Genomic DNA, 17,357 nt, shown 5'->3' with positions numbered 1-17,357 from the left:
ATGAATGGGTGCCGCATAATATATGTATGGCTACACAGAGATATGAAAATGAGTAATATAAATAAAATTAAATTTATCTCAAAATGTTGTATTAAGAAGCCATTTTAAAACATGGAACAAAGAAAAGTTCATCACATATTCGTGATATTGAAATACTATCTTTAAAGAAAAAAACCCAACTAAAATATCTGGATGATTTTAACTCCTATTTCTCAGTGTACCCCTTAAATGTGGCTGGCATGTATGTAAATATCTAAGCCGACCTTAAGCGGCGGACGTGTCGAAGTGTCAACTCACCTGAATGGCATTCTTCGTATCTTCCAAATGACGTCGGGATCTTACAGTCGGATCGACATTGCGGAACTTGTCCTCCAATCGACCAAGTGCCTTTTCCCAGGCGTGCAGGCTGTTCTCGAACCCGTCCCAATGCTCGGCCAACTGTTGCAGGTTGTCGCGTCGCTGCTCCAAACTGCGGACCAGATCCTGCCACGATCTATTCAATCCGGCGTTATCCTGCTCGATCAGCTGGCGGTTTCGGGCGTCGGCCTGACGGATCAGCGATTGGGCCTGCTGATTTACTAGCGTTAGGTCGCTATTTTGACTCTGAAATGTGCGAATAAGAACGACAACAGCGGTGTGAAATAATTATTCTGACGTAACACCGATTCCGGAATCGCGATTTGTACAAAAAATATATAAGAGCTACGTATGAATGCTATAAATTCCAGTTTTCGGTGTTCGGTTCGCTGGTATCGCAATTGTGTAGGTCGTCTTCAATATATGTGCCCTATTTCAACTTTGACATATGTAAGTCTGACCCAAGGAGTTGAAAGGCAAACGCTGCTTAATTCTTATAAAATTTTATAGATTTTTTCACAAGCATACGCACACACACACACACACACACGAATGCACACACACCTCGAGTATAGCCGCTTTTTGTGGCCTTTATTTTGTTTGATTTCTTATTGGTCTTTTATAGATTTCAAATGGCTGATGACGTTAGCCTTTGGCTTTTGTTATTGATGTCTATCTGGGTTGGCTATTTTGTTTTATTTGCTTTTCTATTATTTCTGTTTAATTTGCGCCTTGCCTCAAGCACATGGCACTTTTAAAACGAAACGGGTAATTCAAATTTAACAAATATAGCGATTTCTTCTCTCTTCCTTCTGCTCTCTTTCTATATATATATATACAGTAGAAGTGTAATGCGCGAATCGCGAATATAAAACAAAAACACGCTGGCAACCGCACAGATAAACGTCTCAACTTGAAGTGAATCCGACGGAACGAAAAAAAACCCAACAGGCCCCAAAAGCAAATAAGCACGAGTTAGAATCTCTCTCTTTATTCCCACGAAGAGCTACGCGAAAGAGAGCAGAAAAAGCCGGGCAAACACGTTTTTAAGTCGATTTGGCATTATGTATGTGTGTGGTATATACATTTATTTTTGGGTGGGCGTGGGCGGCTAAAGTTTGGCTTCGCATGTGTACATCACGCATACGCCACCGTGTGCACGTCACTCTCTCTCAATTGGCGGCAGCAACAACAATTCCATGCTGCCGGCTTGCCCTAGAAACCAATAACAACAAACAGTAAGCACAACAACTTAACAGCTGAGTGCAAAAGAGTAAATCTAGTCAAAGAGAGCAACAAAGGGCTTATACTCTTAAAGCTCACAAAAAAATTTGTTGCTTTTGTCTTAACATGTGAGCTGCTTGTTGTATTTAAATTACTTAAAAGGAAACCAGGGATAAGAACAGTAAAGTTAATTAATTCTAAGATCTTACAACTTTAACTTTGATTTTAAACTTTAAATAGTGATTAAGTATTAGTATTTTTATAGTTTTAAGTTTTCTATCCAACAAAATATTGTATTAAATTGTTATTGATTTGAAAAAAATTGCTAAAAATTAATAGGGAAAGAGCTAGACACATTTCTGTAATTTATTAATGTGTTCCCCTTAAAAATTATACTATCCCTGGCTCAAAACTGGTTGATACAGTGTTGCGGCTGCTGATGATGTCATGAGCTTAATTTGTTCCGCGGCAGCAGCAGCAACAACAACAGCTGTTTTTTCCAGTCGCTGAGCATAAAATTCGAGCTTGTGCCTTGAATAAATATAATCGAACTGGAAGTCTGAACGATAAGCAGCTAGCCGACAACTAGCGAAGCGAACTAGTAGGTTAAAAGTTTAATGAGTTGTCAAGGTAAAAGCTTACGAAAGTAAACAAATGGGGACTCAACGTGTTCAATAAAACAGTACCAGCTTAAAAGTAAAGAAAGAGATTAAAAATCTGGAACTAAGAGAGGAGAGTTCCCTAAGAGAAACGCACTCGACTGCAATCGAAAGTGAGTGTGCATTTCGTTGAGAGTGTATCTCTTGGTTTTGCCGGCCGGCAAATCTCCGACTACAAAATGCAAAAGACGAAAAAAGGAATGCACTTTGGTTGTTTTTGGTTCCAGTCCATAAAGTTGCTCTTGACTGGATACATTCACATATGTAAGTATGTTTGTGGCACATCCTTGTGCAATGTGTCATTTTTTGGAAAACAGGTCTTTCGACTATACACATATATGAACGAGGCATGCAACCGAACAGCTGAATATTCATGGCTGCTATAAGGAGTGCCTTAAACACATACTAAAGTTAGCATATGTAGTATCCATATGGTGGACTTGCATTTAAAAAATAATCACATTGGTAAAAGTTGGGTGCCATAAAAGTGGAAGAAAAATGTTTTGTAACCCAGAATTAGAAAGGTTTAAACTATATGTATATGTTTTTTAAAAGTGAGATACCAACATTGATGGTGTATACTTAATTTTATCACTCATCCGCCCCGTTAACTAGCATACATATTTTCTATTGTACATAAATATTTTTGGAGAAGGGAAACCCATTATTTTATGATTTCTAATTTAAAGAAAACTCACCTGGACATTTCCGATGGCGTGGGTCAGCTTCTGGATGTTGAAGTGAAGTCCGGCCAAATTCTGGACAGGCTCATCGCTGAACTTGGTGCGTTCGATGGTCGCCTTGACCCTATCGATGGACTGTTGGTATTCCCTCCAGCGCTCCGCCTCCTTCTCCAACTCACTCTGCTGGGTTTTGGCATTGGCCAGAGTATTGGTCAATTTGGTTTGGAACTGAGCCAATTCCGCGGAAAGTTCCGACTGTTCGTAGTTGTTCAACGAAGACCAGATCTTGTCGGCGGCCTCCTGGATCTGCTTGTGCACCAGATTGCGGATGGGAGCCTCGTTGCCAAAGAAGATCTTGTGTTCATCGAGATCCTGGACCAGGTGCTCGTAGTCGATGCCATGCTGGCTGTTCTGCAGACGCAACTCAGCCTCGTGAACCCAATCGTTGAACTTGGCCACCAGCTGCATGTACTCCAAACGAGAGTCGCGGTTGTTCTTCAGGTACTTCTCACGCTCCTCGAGTTCGTGGGGCAGAGAGGCCACCAGGGATCTGCCCTCGGAAAGCATTTCCAACAGAGAACTAGGCATTCCAATCTCGGTTTTAACACCATCATTGATCTTGTTGAACTTATTGAGATACGATTCAATGTCCTGGCTGAGACCCTGGTGCTTCTGCAGCTCCCGCTCGACTGATTCGGGATCGCGATCCAAAAGAGGACGTGACTTGGCTGCTCCTTCGTGGCTGTGAAGCCAATCCAGGATTTCACTTAGTTCAGCGGCCATCTTCTTGTGGGATTCCAGTTGGAGTTGATGCTTCTGGCGCTGCGACTCCACAGCCTTGCGGAGGTTCTGCAGCTGATTCTTCAGGGATTGCAGTTGCTCGGTGATGCTGTTCTTGTCGGCAGCATTGCCCTCGGAGGCAATCTTCTGGCCCTTGTCATTGGCGGAGGCCAGGACACCCTCGCACTCCTGGATCTTAACAATGACATCGTCGTACTTGTTGATCTTGTCCTCCAAACTATCAGGGGAGTTCTCAATATCAATGATAACATCAGTGTACTTCATTATGAAGGCAATAATCTCGTTGATCAAGGCAATAAACTGCTCGCGGAGCAACAAAAGCTGACGCAGATGGGCCAACTGATCTTCGATCAGCTTGATCATGTCATCCTGTTGGGCCAAGATGCTCTGCAACTCTGGCAAGTCGTCCATTTGCATATCGCCCATCTTGCTCTTGCTGTCCTTAAGTTCCTTGAGAATTCCTTCGTAGGCGCCCAGCAGATCCTGGACATCTTCGATCCTGGAGCCAATGGGACGATTGAGTTCCCTGAGCTTCTGCTGAATGTTGCCCAAGAACTGACTGCACTCGGCCAACCTGCTCTTGGCATCCTTGTACTTCTTGATGTGGTCACCCAGGGCGTTCACGCGATCATCGATGGTGTTCTTGATCCTGCCATAGCGATCCTTCATGTTCTTGATGTCGTCGTTAAGCTTCAGCTTGTCGGCATTGCTCAAAGTGGGCAGGATGCTCTTTCCTTGCTCGGAAACATCGTTGATCAGACCTCCCTTGTTCTCGGCATCGCCCAGGAGCTTCTTGTAGTGAGCCAACTGCTCCTCCAAAACTGGAAGACTTGTGGTGCGCAGTTCACCTTCGGTGGCGGTTTCCATTTCGTTCAGCCAATCGCCCATGTTCTTCATCGAGTCCTCAAAGGCCTTGCGACCCTGAAGGAGATCATCCAGGGACTTTCCTCTCTTGCTGCTCTCATCCTTCAGAGTTTGATAATCGGCGGCTATTTCATCAAGGATCTGCTGCAGGGCAGCCTTGTCGCCATCGTCGCAATCCTTCATGATGTTGGCAGCCTGTCGCTGAACATCAGTTAAAACGCTGTCGTTGAACTGCTTGGCATCGTCATCGTATTTGCGGTTCTCCTGGATCTTCTTCTCGATTTCAGCGGAGGTGAGTGGATGATAAACTGGCAGTTTGCGCACTTCAGAGATTTTGGTCTTCAACCATTGGCGAGCCTTGTCCAGATCGTTCTCCAGGGATTTGCGAGCCTTGCTGGCCTCCAGAGCACGATCGAGTTCTGCTTTGAGAACTCCGGATAAATTGCGATTCTCAGTGTTGAGATTGCGCAATGCCGACTCCAGTTGGGAATACTCAACGGGTTCCAATTCCTGTTGCATGTTGGCCACGCGCTTCTCGAGAACATCGGCGAGGGATTGCTTGGCCTCGGCATCCTTCATCAGGCTCTTGATCTTCTGCTGGCGGGCCTCGGCATCCTTGGGCGTGTAGCCCAAGGGAGTGGGGCGCCTGCAGCTCCTCGATCTGCTGTTTCACCCAGTTCTGGAGCTGATCGATCTCGCCCTTGGCTCCCTCCACTCCCTTGTTGGTCACATCCAGCAGTTGGGCCTTGCGATCGATGCGTTTGCCGAGATCGGCGAAACGGCGATCCAACGACTTCATTTGCTCCTCGACCTGCTGGCCATCCAGATTGCTGATGACCTCCGCCACCTGCGATGCCTTGCCCTTGAGCTCCTGGATCTTCGGGTGACCTTGCAGCTCGTATTCGTTCTTGATCTCGTTAATGGCGGCCGTTTTCTGGGCACAATTCAGACCGGATCCGCGATCCAGAACATCCATGCGTTTGATCAGGGTATCGAACCAGTTCTGGACATCAGCCATACCCTGGCGATAGCCATCGATTACATTCTGGCCAGCCTGCTTCTTGGCAATGGCATCCATGAGTTCCGATTCGAGTTTGTCGATGTTGTCATCCAGATCGGTGTCTTCATCGCCCACTGGTAGGTGAAATATTAAATCAATTAATTAGGAGGGTCATAAAGATGACCAAGGTTTCTGACTTAGATGTATCTTAAGGATTAAATTTAGTTTTAATAGTATAACTTACATGATCCTGTCATCTCCAGCATCAACTGCGATCTCTTATCTCCAATGGAGTTTAGTAAATCATTCATGGACACTAGCTCCTGTTGAGCTGCCTCAGGACGCAGTTTGCAAGGACGCATCATCCAATCGGAGACGGAGCTCTGCTGCTTCTTAACCCAATCCTGCAGCTCGGCGCGCTGCTTCTGCTGTTGCTCCAGTTCGCTAACGGATGCAGTCAAGCCACCCAAGTGGGATTGCACCTAAGGAAAGGGAATCCAATCAAGAATTAGCATTTCCATATGTTTCTAAATAGTGCAATAAAACCAAACAAGCAATTATTAGTATTAAAGCCATGCAATCCGCCACCTGAGGGATCCTTTCTGGATTATATCCCTACTCTTACCTTAGCAACCAGTTCATTCAGCTTGCCCACATGGGCGCTATTCAGACGAACTATGCGACGATAGTTGCTGACACGCTCGTGGGCAATCGGATCCAGAAGCCCCTCATTCACATCGCCGAGCTCAACCTGGATCTCAACATCATCGGCATCTTCATCATCATCTTTGTTGACACCTTCGGTTGAGCTCTGAGTCTTTGGAGGCGGTTTCTTTATGGCAGCAAAGCGCAAGGCATAGCATTTTTTTCGAGTGTATGGTGAATTATACAACAGTTACGGGAGTGCGGCAAATCAACAAAAGTTAGGGCAGTGTTGGGGTTGTATGGTATTAATAAAGGGATTAATAAAAAGAACAAAACATTGGTTAGAAAATCATAGTTCAATACAAGAAAAATGGAATGGAAAAATATGTTTTTTACAAAAAAGAAATTACGGTTTTTTTTATCATAAATATATAGATGTTGAAGATATGTGAACAATACTAAGCTACTCAAGATATTACAAATAAATGAAGTTCGATATATTGATACACAATCCTTCCATTCCTTTTTGGAAATATATGAAATAATTTCAATCTACTAAATGTGAACACAAGGCTACAAATGCATAGCTGTAGGGATTCAATGCTATCCTACCTGATCCAGCAGATCCTCGAGCTTGGCGCGCACAATGAGCTCCCTTTCGGGAATGGCCTGCATGGCGGTTTCCAGTGGAGAACTTGGACGACTTATGGAGGCAGTGGCTGCCTCACAGGCCTGAACGGCAGCTGCCAAACGAGACTTCTCGTTGTTCAACTTGTTCTGCATTTCCTGGGCACATCTCAACTGGTTCTGAGCCAACTCCAGACTCGTGGCCGGGGCATCCAGTTCGGTTTGGATGATGGGCTCGTAGGTCTCCAGGTTACGCATGATGCTATCGAGGGTGTCCTCGTACTCCTGGAACTTGGCCAGCGACTCGAGAAGGCGGTTCTTGATCTGCACCGAGGTTTGCAGTAGGGAGTTGTAACTATCCTGGATATTCTTCAGCTGGGATTCAACCGTGGGACGAATGGCCGGAGTTGAGTTCTCGTAGCGCTTGATCTGCGCCTGACCCTTGGCATTCAGGTCATCCAAGTTGGTCTGATACTTCTGGATCTCACCCAACAAGGCCTCGTGCTGTTTGATCTGCTCCTGGGTTTGCTCCCGATTAGAGATGAACAGCGAATTGTGGGCCATCAGCTGGAAGGAGATCTGCAGCAGCCACTTCTCCACGTCCTGCAGACTCTGGTGGTAGGCATTATAGTCGAACATCTCCTGTTCGAGCGCCGCAATATGAGCGGAGCAATCGTTCTTGAGCTTGTCGCATCGGGATTGCAATCGATTCACTGCATCCACTTCGGTGCCCAGATCACGGGCCTCCGACTGTAGCTGCTCCAGCTCGTTGCCCTTCTGTTTCAGCTCATTCGAAAGGGTCTTGTAGCGCTCCAGCAGGGTCTTCATCTCGCTCAGTTCGCCCTTGGTTTCCGGTGCCACCTTGAGAGTCTTCTCGGTTTCGTTCAGCCACTTCTCGAGTTTGTCCTTGTTGGCAGCGAAGTCGTTCCAGCGGTTCTGGGCCTGCTTCAGATCGCTCAACTTTTGCTTGACAGCCAGACCCAGGGCATCCCAGTCCTCACGGACCTTGGTCATCAGTTCTCGCAGCTTCTCTTGCTTGTCTTCGGGCGTGATGTTCGAGGCCTTCGAGTAGGCATCCTGCACCAAAGCCAACAGATGCTGACCTTCTGGGAGGCGAGAGGCCAAGGACTGCAATAGAAGTTAATAAATTCATAAGTTAAATAAACAACTTCATAACACAGGATGTTAAAACTTAAAAGGAGTTCCGATTTGAAGAAATAGGTATAGTATAGTATAGTAACTTACATTAACAGTATCCACTTTCTGGGCAATAATGGCGGCATCACCCTCCGTGGAACAATCATCCAGAACCTGTTGAGCCTTCTCAATCCAAGCATCCATTTCCTTCTTGTAGTTGAGGAACTCTGTATGATCGGACAGATTCTTCTCGATCTTGGCAACCAATCCCTGGGCGGAAGTCAAGAGCTTAGTGTAGTTGGCCTGAGTTTCGATGGTCTGATCTCGAATGCGAGTGCAGGCACTCTGCTCCATTAGCAACTCGCAGTTGTCATTCAGATCCTCCACATTATCTTTTTCGGCCAGCACTTCCTCAAGCAGTTTCTAAGGAGAAACAAAGACTTTAGTTTCATATTCAAACACTAATTAGTGAAAGCACATAAAGCAATTAGGCATTAGACAAGTGTCTGTGTAAATGATTAGCTGCAATTGAGTATACAAAGTGATTAGCTGAAAAGTTAGCAGAAGTGATTAGTGAGGGTTAAGTACATGATTCAAATTCTCACGGTTCAAGGTATTTAGATACAAATTTTGTAGTCGGTGAGAATTCTACATTACGTGCGCGCTTTTGGCTAAATATATATATTATATTCGATTACATGTTTAGTACTTTTTTTTTTGGTTAGAGGTGCGTGCGACAGTTGCGAGTTGCGAGATCTCGACTCGACGAAGAGTTCTTACCTTGGCATTAACCAAATCTTCGGGGGTCTTGTTCTCGCCTTCCTGCGATTTGGCAACGCGCTTGCTCATCGTATCGATCCACAGGTTGATCTTGTTGAACTTCTGCAGGAATGCCTGCCAGGCAGCCAAGCAGGCCTCCAAGCTGCTGCGTGCATCGCGGGACAAACCCTGGAGGGATTCCCACTCCGAGGTGAGGTGCTTGATCTCCTGGGCCACATTGTCCTGGCCCTCGCTTCCGCTGGTGGCAATCACCGCCTGACTGAGTTCTTCGCAGGCTTCCAGCAGGGATTTGCCCTCTATGGAGGAGGATTGTATGTCTCCCAAGCGATTCAGGCGACTCTCCACTTGATCCTTCTCGCCATGACAATCGGCACACTGCTCTACCTCGATGCGAGTGCGACGCAGCCAGTCCTGCAGCTCATTGTAGGCCTGCTTGTATTTCTCGTGGCTGTTCACCTGGTTCTCCAGCGACTCAATGATCTTGTTCACCTGCGTCTGCAGTTCATCGAATTTGCCCAGACCCGGTTGGAAGTCGTTCAGATCCAAGCTGTTGTCCTCCTTCAGACGCTGATTGATTTTCTCAACAATATCGTTGTGTCCATTGATGTCGCGCTGAATGACGCGGAACTTCTCCAGAGCCGCGCGCTTCTCGCTCAAATCATTCAGGAACTCATCACTGGCCTTTACACTTGGCTCCACATCTTCCAGCCATTCGACCAGGATCTTGTACAGCTTGAAGATCTCCTCCAGCTGGGCAAGTCGATTGGCCAGTTTCTGGCGAACATCGTTGAGATCCACCAAGAGTTTGTCGAAGTCCTGCTTAAGGGACTCGGTGTCCTCCTGAATCTTGGCTGCTCCGTTCTGTTCAGTGTTCATGATCACCTTCTCCTTAAGTTCCAAGAGATAACGCAGCTTGTTTTGTCCCGTTTCGAAACCTTGACGAAGGTTTTTCACGGTGTTCAGTTTGATTTGAACTTCGTTGAGAGTTCCGGGTATGTGATCACACTCGGCGAGTTTCTCGCGGGTCTTCTCAATCCACGATTGACACTCCTCGTAGAGACTGTGATGCTGCTGATGCTCCTGGTAGTGCATCTCCAGACGACGCATCACCTCCTTGGCCAGAGTCAGAAGAGCATTGTACTTGGTGGTCAACTGCATGATGGCGTTGCTGATCCTTGTATCGGAGCAAGTCTCCAAGAGGAGCTGAGCCTTCATGTTCAGATCATCCAAGGTCTTCTGCCAATCGAAGAGGGTTTGCAGATGTCCTTGGAATTGTTCCAGAACAACCTTCTTCTGGATCAAACTATCCTGCAACTTGTTATAAGACTGCACCAAGGCTTCGGTCTTGCTTAACCACTCCAAAGCTTCGGTGTACTGATCCTGGTAGTCTGACCACTTGACAATGCCCACTTCCAGATAATCCTTGGCCTTGTTGAGGGCTTCCCTGTAGGCATCGAATTCCTCTTGAAGGAGGGCCACTTCCTGCTCGATGATTTCACAATCCTCGGGCTCGGCACTTCGGCAAGCGATCTCACCCTGTTCCAAAGCATTCTTAAGTTTCTGAGCTCCTTCTGGCAACTCTCCCTGCAGAATCTTCAGCTGATGGGTCTTCTCTGCCAGAGCTTGCTTATCTCCCGTGGGTTCAGAGCACTTGCTTAGCCGTTCCTTGGCGTTTCTCAGCCAGGTAGCGAATTCATTTCCGGCATCAATCAAAGACTGATAGCTCTCGATGGTGTTCTTCTGCTTCTCATACAGATCCTTGGCTTGCTTGGTGAGGTTCTCGTACTTATCCGAGATCTCAGTGCCCGGAGCACCTTGCTGCAGAACAGATGCCTTGGATGTTACCGACTGAATCATTGGTTCAAAGGAAACTATATCCTGCACAATGTTGTTTGTCTGCCGGAGATTGGCCTTGCGTTCGCTCAAGCCACTGCTAAGACCTGGTTGACCACGCTTGGACTTAACGATCTTCTGTTCACAAGCCTGCTGCAACTTGGCCTCCCTGTCGGTGATCCATTGCTGCAACTGCGAGTAGCTGGAACTATAGTCCGCCCATTGCAACAGATTCGTTTCGAGTTGCACCTTAGCGGTGGACATTTTCTTGACCAAGCGATCCCATTCCGTTTGGAGTTCCTTCATCTCGCTGTTGATTGCATCGCGTCCATCGGAGCGTGTGTTCCTGATTATCTTCTCGCCATTATTGATGGCAGTGTGGACCAAGTTCTGGCCAACCTCACGGTTGCGAATCAGATCCTGGATCTGCTCCAGGCGTCGCTGGAGAGCCTCCTTAGAGCCAGCTCCCTCGCCTGCCGACTGAATTGTGGCCTTGGCATTGGCGATCCAATCCTTCGCGGATTTCATATTGGCGTCGTATTCGCGATGCTGATCTCGATTGGTTTCCACTTTCTTGAGGACATCCTTGGCTAGATTAACCTGTACCTGATAGACGGAACCCAAGTGCCTCAACTGGTTGTTCACATAAGTATCCAGGTGAGACTTCAGCAGACTGGCAGCCGAAGCATTGAATTTATCAATATCATCCTTGCCCTTTTCAAGACGATTCATCACCTCCTTCATATCAGCCACCTGCTTCTCTTTCTCTGGCAGGTTGGGACAGAGGTTCAGCTTGTGGTTCTTTACAAGGATGTCGATCTGTTGCAACCATTCCATCAGCCGCTCGTACTCCTCCTTGTAAGCTCGCCACTGCACCATGGTGACCTCGAGGTTCTCCTTTTGCTGGTTGATTTCACGGAACAAACCTTCGAAACTATCACGCAATGATCGGATGTCATTCCTTATGATCTCCTGACCCTGGGGAGAGGTACTAGCAAGTACAACTTCTCCCGTGTGAACCAGATGTTCCACCAGAAGTTCACCCTGTGCCTGTTTGTTGAGAAGAGCTTCAGTGGCTTGAACAGCATTCTCAATAGCCAATTTATCGCTCAAGCTGCTCTGTTTCAGCGAAGGGAACTTCTCGCGGGCGCGTCCAATCCAGCTCGCCAAGTCATCGAAGGCCTCCTTGAACAATCTATGATCCCTGTACTGATCTTGACGATCTGACAGCAGTTTCTGGGTCTTGGCGAAGAGTTCATCGAAGGTATCGAGTACCTTTTGGGCCTGGAAGGCGGCCTGACTCTGTTGGCCGCTGGCAATCATTTCCTTGGCTTGGATCTTGAGGGCATCCACATCGATCTTCTCCACGCGGACCTTCTCTTCAGTGGACTTAACCCGATCTAACTGAGCTCGTTTCTCTGACATGGTTGTCTGATGCTCACTCAATTCCTTAACCAGACCGTCCAACCACTCGTTGAACTTTCGAACATTCTGCACTTGATCCAGGAAACCAGACCATTGAGTAATAGAGTCATCCAGATTAGACTTAACATCCATGATGCGCAAGGCAATTCCTGACCACAGATCTTGAAGGTCTGTAAGCTCCTTGTTGATGGCCTCATGTCCTGCCGGAGCAGTGTTAGCCAACACATGCTGAGCCTGCTCCAGGATCTTCAAGACACGAGCGGAACCTTCGTCCTTCAGCAAGATTACATCCTGAATAGTGGCCATTTTCTTATCCAGTTCTTTGGGACTCATCGAGGACATATCGGAGCAGTAATCCAACTTCTCCTTGATGTCATTAATCCATGATGAGCAGTCGGAGATGGCGTTGTCGAAGTCCTCGTGGGAAGTCACATACTGCTGCCAACGGTTGTTGAGCTCCTTGACCTTGTGGAAGATTTGCTGGTACTTGGTCACCAACTCGGGACCCGAAGCACGATTGCTGCTGGGACCCTTCAACAGGGTTTGAGCCTTCTCCGTGACGTTGTCCACCTCCAATTCCTTGGCACGAACGTCTCCTTGAAGAGCCTTCAGAGCATCCAATTGAGCTCGCTTCTTTGGCAGATCCTCCTTAAGATCGATGGCGTGCAGGTTGTTATCCGTATCACGAATCCAGGCCAGACATTGGTCGCGTAATTGTTCGTATTCCGACCAATGCTGAAGACGAGCTTCAATGGCTTCAATGGTGGAGCTGATCGTGGCCAGTAGACTCTCCCATTCCTGCTGGGTGCTGTCGATCTGGGACTTAATGTTTACTTGACCCACATCAACGGTGCCCGGAATAACCTTCTCGCCCAAAGCCCTCACTTGATCAACTCGAGGGAATTCATCGGCCAAACTGGCCTTCAGATTCTTCAGACGATCGAGGTTTGTGTGCAGTGAGATCTGTTCCAAATCTAAATCGCCCCAGTAGTGAACCGTATTTAGAGTAGCATCGATAAACTCCTGAGCATCCATCACGGCCTTGGAGTACTGCTGATGGGCACTAACAATGCCTTCATACCGCTCCACGTAATTCTGGGCACGCTTTTGCAGCTTGCCAAACCGATCAGAAATGTCCTTGAGGATTTGGTCCACCAGATCCGTTTTCTCTGGCAAATTGGCAGCAATCTCTTGAAGATTACCCAACTCCACCTGGTGGTTGTTGATATCGTTAAGGATATCGCGATAGGTCTGCAGCTTGGTGCGTTTCTCATCCAGCGTTGTTTTCAGTTCAATATCAGCTGGAAGCGCATTCTCCGTTTCGTCCAACCAGCTCTTCAGGTTGTCAGCAATCTCATCGAAGCCAGACCACTTGGCAATCTTGTCCTGAATCTTCCTTGCAGTGATGGCAATGTTGTCGAACAACTGATCGAAGGTCAGATCATCCAGCTGGCTGCGAATAGCTTCGCGTCCCTCGGTGGCAGTGGATCCATAGCACTTCTCGCCCAGCTCAACGGTGCTATTGAGCAGCTGAGTAGCAGTTGGCTGCTGTGCCAGGAGCTCCTGGATGACAATTTGCTTCTTCAGGAGATCGTCACGAGAAGCCACGTTCGACAGATCACAGCAGTCATCGTAACGAGCCTGGGCATTGGCCAACCAATCGGCGCACTGCTTGTACTTGTCATTGAAGTGACCGTGATCCTGGACAGCCTGCTCGCACTTCTTGAGGATCTCCTTGGCGGTGGCCTGAATCGATTGGAATCGCGAGGATACCTGCTGCACATTGACAGCAATCCTGGTTTCGCCAGAGCTTTGCACCAGCTCCGAGGTGTCGTCCTTCATCTTGTCGAAGTCAGCTTCGTTTTGACGCAAGTTCTGAGCCAGGGATTGGAATCGGTTGAGCTGCTCCTCCTTCTCCTCGAACGAGGATTTCAGGTTGTAGTTCTTCAGAGCGTTCTCCGCCTCGCCCAGCCAGTTAATCAGGCGATCCAAGTTGATCTCGTAATCGTTCCATTGCTGAAGACGATTCTCCAGACCACTCTTCACGTCGCTCAGAGAAGCACCAAACTTCTCGAAGTCGGCATGCAAGTTGGCCAGATCACGGGCCATTGCCTCCTTGGATCGGGCGGGAATATTGCTGGCCTGTTGCTCGATGTGATCCTCCAGCGACTTCAGTTTGGCCACACCCTCCGGCAAGGCATCTTGAATCTCGTTGATCTTTTGAAGACGCGCCTGTAGAGCTGCCTTGTTGCCAGAATAGTCGGAGTAACCGGTTAGGCGATCCCAAAGATTCTTCTGGTAGTCCTGCTGGGCCTTCTGCAGTTCACTGAACTGCTGGTACACATCGAATGCTCCGTCCAGATCCGCAACTAACTTGGCACAGTCCTGACCAACCTGCTCGTATCGCTTGTTCACCTCGGCCACCGCCTTGGAAATCTCATCCGCATTTGCAGGAGCTGCGCTTCCCAAAAGAGCCGCTGCCTTTTCATTCACAGCTTCGACGATGCGTTTATGGGAGTTGATGTCCTGGTTGGTGGCTTTGTATTTGTACAACTTGGAGCGGATTTCCTGAGCGCTGGTCCAGCTGGCAGGGTTCTCGTTGTGAATCAGTTTCTCCACTTGATCCAACCAGTTGACGGTTTGATTGAGAATATCCTGATAGCTGGAGAGCTGTACACCTTGTGCCTCCTGGCGTTTCTCCAGATTGCGAATGCCCTCGTCCAGTTTGTCCCAACGATCGCGGATATCTCGCAGATCCTTGCGAATCTTCTCCCTTCCCTGAGTGGATGTCTCTGGCAGGGCTTTTTCCCCAGCAGCATTTAGAGCAGCGAACAAGCTCTCTGCTTGCTCCTTTTCGGATAGCAGAACTTGCAGGATATTCGAGCTCTGAGTGGGTTCATCCAGGAGCACCTTCTCCAGCTGGGCTTCAATCGGCTGCAGCCACAAGTCAACCTCGTTGTACTTGTCTTGGTAGAACTGGTGGTCGTCCACGAGATTGGACCAGCGGTTGACCACTTCCTTGCTGAGCACTTGAAGCAGCTGATAGCGATTGGTGATCTGAGTGGTTAGAGTCTTCAGACGATCGGCTCCACAGTTGTTGAGCAAAGCATGAGCAGCATCTCCAAAGGCATCGATCTCCTTCTCCTTTTGGAGAATCAACTCCCTTTGGATCTTGTACTTCTCCAGCTGCTCCACTTTCTCGTGGAGAGTGGACTTCAGCTGCTGCTCCCGGAAAACAGCCTCCGCCTCGCGACACCACTTGGTCAGCTCTTCGAGAACCTTTTCGAACTTATCCCATTGGGCAAGCACGTCCTTCTGCTTGCCTTCGATGCCCTCGATGTCATCAAAGTGGCTCTTCATGGTGGTTTCCAACTCCTCGATCTCCTTGTCGAGCACTTCGTTGCCCTTTTCGGAGGTCGTGGCTTTCACCTTTTCAAACAGTTCACGAATATCGCTGATCAATTTCAAAGCCTGTGGTTTGTTCTGAGCCAACTGACCCAAAGTCTCGATCTTTCGCTTAATGTCAGCCTTCTCGCCATAAGCATCATCGCACTCCAGTAGCTTGGCCTTCTCGTTGGAGATCCAAGTCTTGGCGGAGGACAAGGCATTGTTCAATTCATTATGCTTCTGGACACAATCCTCCAGATTGTGCAGGATCTCATCGGACTTTTGGACGATGCTCTGGAAAAGTTGTTTGATCGAGGCCAAGTAGACATTCAACGAGTTATCCTTGATCTGATCCACCAATATCTGAGCCTTGTCGCAGACATTATCAACCAGAACATTGTGCGTGGTGATTTCCTGATGGAGGAGCTTGTGGTTCTGCAGTTGAGCACGCTTCTCCTGCAGAGTCGTCTTCGGTTCGGTGTGGCTCTGCATGGCCTTGTCCACGTCCTTCAGCCACTTGGTGAGCTGATCCTGGGCAATGCTGAACTCGTTGAACTGCAGCAGGCACTGATCAATCTTCTGGGTGGCCGAGTTCAAGTCATCTGTGTAGTTGTCCCACAGAGTGCGAAGAGCACGCAGCTGCTGTCGAATGATTTCACGGCCTTCCGGACTGGTGTGTCCATAAAGCTTCTCGCCACGATCGATGAGACCCTCGAAAAGAGTGGAGTCCGAAATGCGCTTATCTGACATCTCACGCAGTTTGTTCTGCTGATCCTGCAGAACACTCTGATCTCCGGTAATTTCATTGGTCTTGGCCAGCTCGTCAACCGAGGACTGAAGACTCTGCTTGAAGGCATCAAAGTCTTTGTCGAAGCTCTCGTGATCCTTCACATAGTTCACGTACTTGGCTATCGACTCCTTGCACAAATTTTTTAGGGTCTGATAGCGAGTATTCAGGCGGGACAACTTCAGGTTCAAATCGGTTTCACCCTCGATTTCACGACCTTGATCCATCAGCTCATTGATTGCCGAGCCACGGCGTTCGATTTCCTTGGCGATTTCTTGCAACTGCTTCAAATGGGCATTCTTGGCATCCGCTGTGCTCTTAAGATTCTGATTCTTCACAACAGCCTCCACGTTCTTCATCCAGTTGTCGAGCTCTTCAATAATTGTATCGAACTCATCCCATTTGGAGCAGAGCTGCTTCAGTTTAACCAACGAATCCTGACACAGAGTCATGAAGTCCTCCCAGGATTGTTTTGGCTCCTCGAAGCCCTTGAGCAACGCAGGATGGCCACTTGGATGGGTTTGTGTGAGCACCGTTTCCAACAACTTGTGGCAGGTATCGAAAATGGAATCTCCCTCTGGTTTGTGCTGCAATAGATTCTCCACCACAAGCAGCTTCTCCTCGGCACCCTCCTTCTCAAACGTAGTCTCGTTGAGAATATCAATGGCTTCGGATTTGATGGTGTTCAACCAGTCTTGTGCCTTTTCCAACACCTGATCGTAGGCCTCGTGCTTGACCACATGATTACCCACGGTTGTGATCCTATCGGATATCTTCTTTGAGAGGGTGTTGTACTCCTGGATGGATTCGTCGGTCTTTCGCTCTGACTCATCATCGCAAAGGGTGACAGCCTTGTCGTGCAATTGCTTCAGAGCGTTCTTGTGAAGGGTGATCTCCTGGAGCTGGGTCTTGTAGTTCTGGAGAGCAGCCTTCTTGGTGGGCAAAGTTGGGTACAGTTCGTCCCCGGCGGGAACCTTGGCCTTCGATTCGTTGAGGTAGTGCGAAACCTGAGTGTAGCTTTCCTCGATGGAGGTCTTCTGGATCAGCACACCCTCAACCTGCTGCATGAAAGCATTCGCCTCATCCCGCAGATAATCGAATTTCTCCCGCATTTGGCGAAGATCAGAACGGATCCGTTCGCGGTTCTC

At 48.1% G+C, this 17,357-nt stretch overlaps 1 protein-coding gene across 1 annotated transcript in view; it reads right to left on the bottom strand.

Annotated features, from left to right (window-relative positions):
- LOC108089775 (nesprin-1) overlaps positions 1 to 17,357 on the bottom strand; it is a 95,045-nt gene that overhangs the window by 54,809 nt on the left and 22,879 nt on the right. The window contains 8 exon segments of the mRNA XM_017188168.2: positions 298 to 603; positions 2,939 to 5,230; positions 5,232 to 5,722; positions 5,833 to 6,070; positions 6,214 to 6,420; positions 6,846 to 7,988; positions 8,106 to 8,420; positions 8,778 to 17,356. Coding sequence (XP_017043657.2) covers positions 298 to 603; positions 2,939 to 5,230; positions 5,232 to 5,722; positions 5,833 to 6,070; positions 6,214 to 6,420; positions 6,846 to 7,988; positions 8,106 to 8,420; positions 8,778 to 17,356 — 13,571 coding nt within the window.

The sequence above is a fragment of the Drosophila ficusphila genome, unplaced genomic scaffold (assembly GCF_018152265.1).
Source record: "Drosophila ficusphila isolate 14025-0441.05 unplaced genomic scaffold, ASM1815226v1 contig_412, whole genome shotgun sequence".
In the NCBI taxonomy this organism is placed as follows: Eukaryota; Metazoa; Arthropoda; class Insecta; order Diptera; family Drosophilidae; genus Drosophila; species Drosophila ficusphila.
This window is presented reverse-complemented; position numbering and strand designations above follow the sequence as displayed.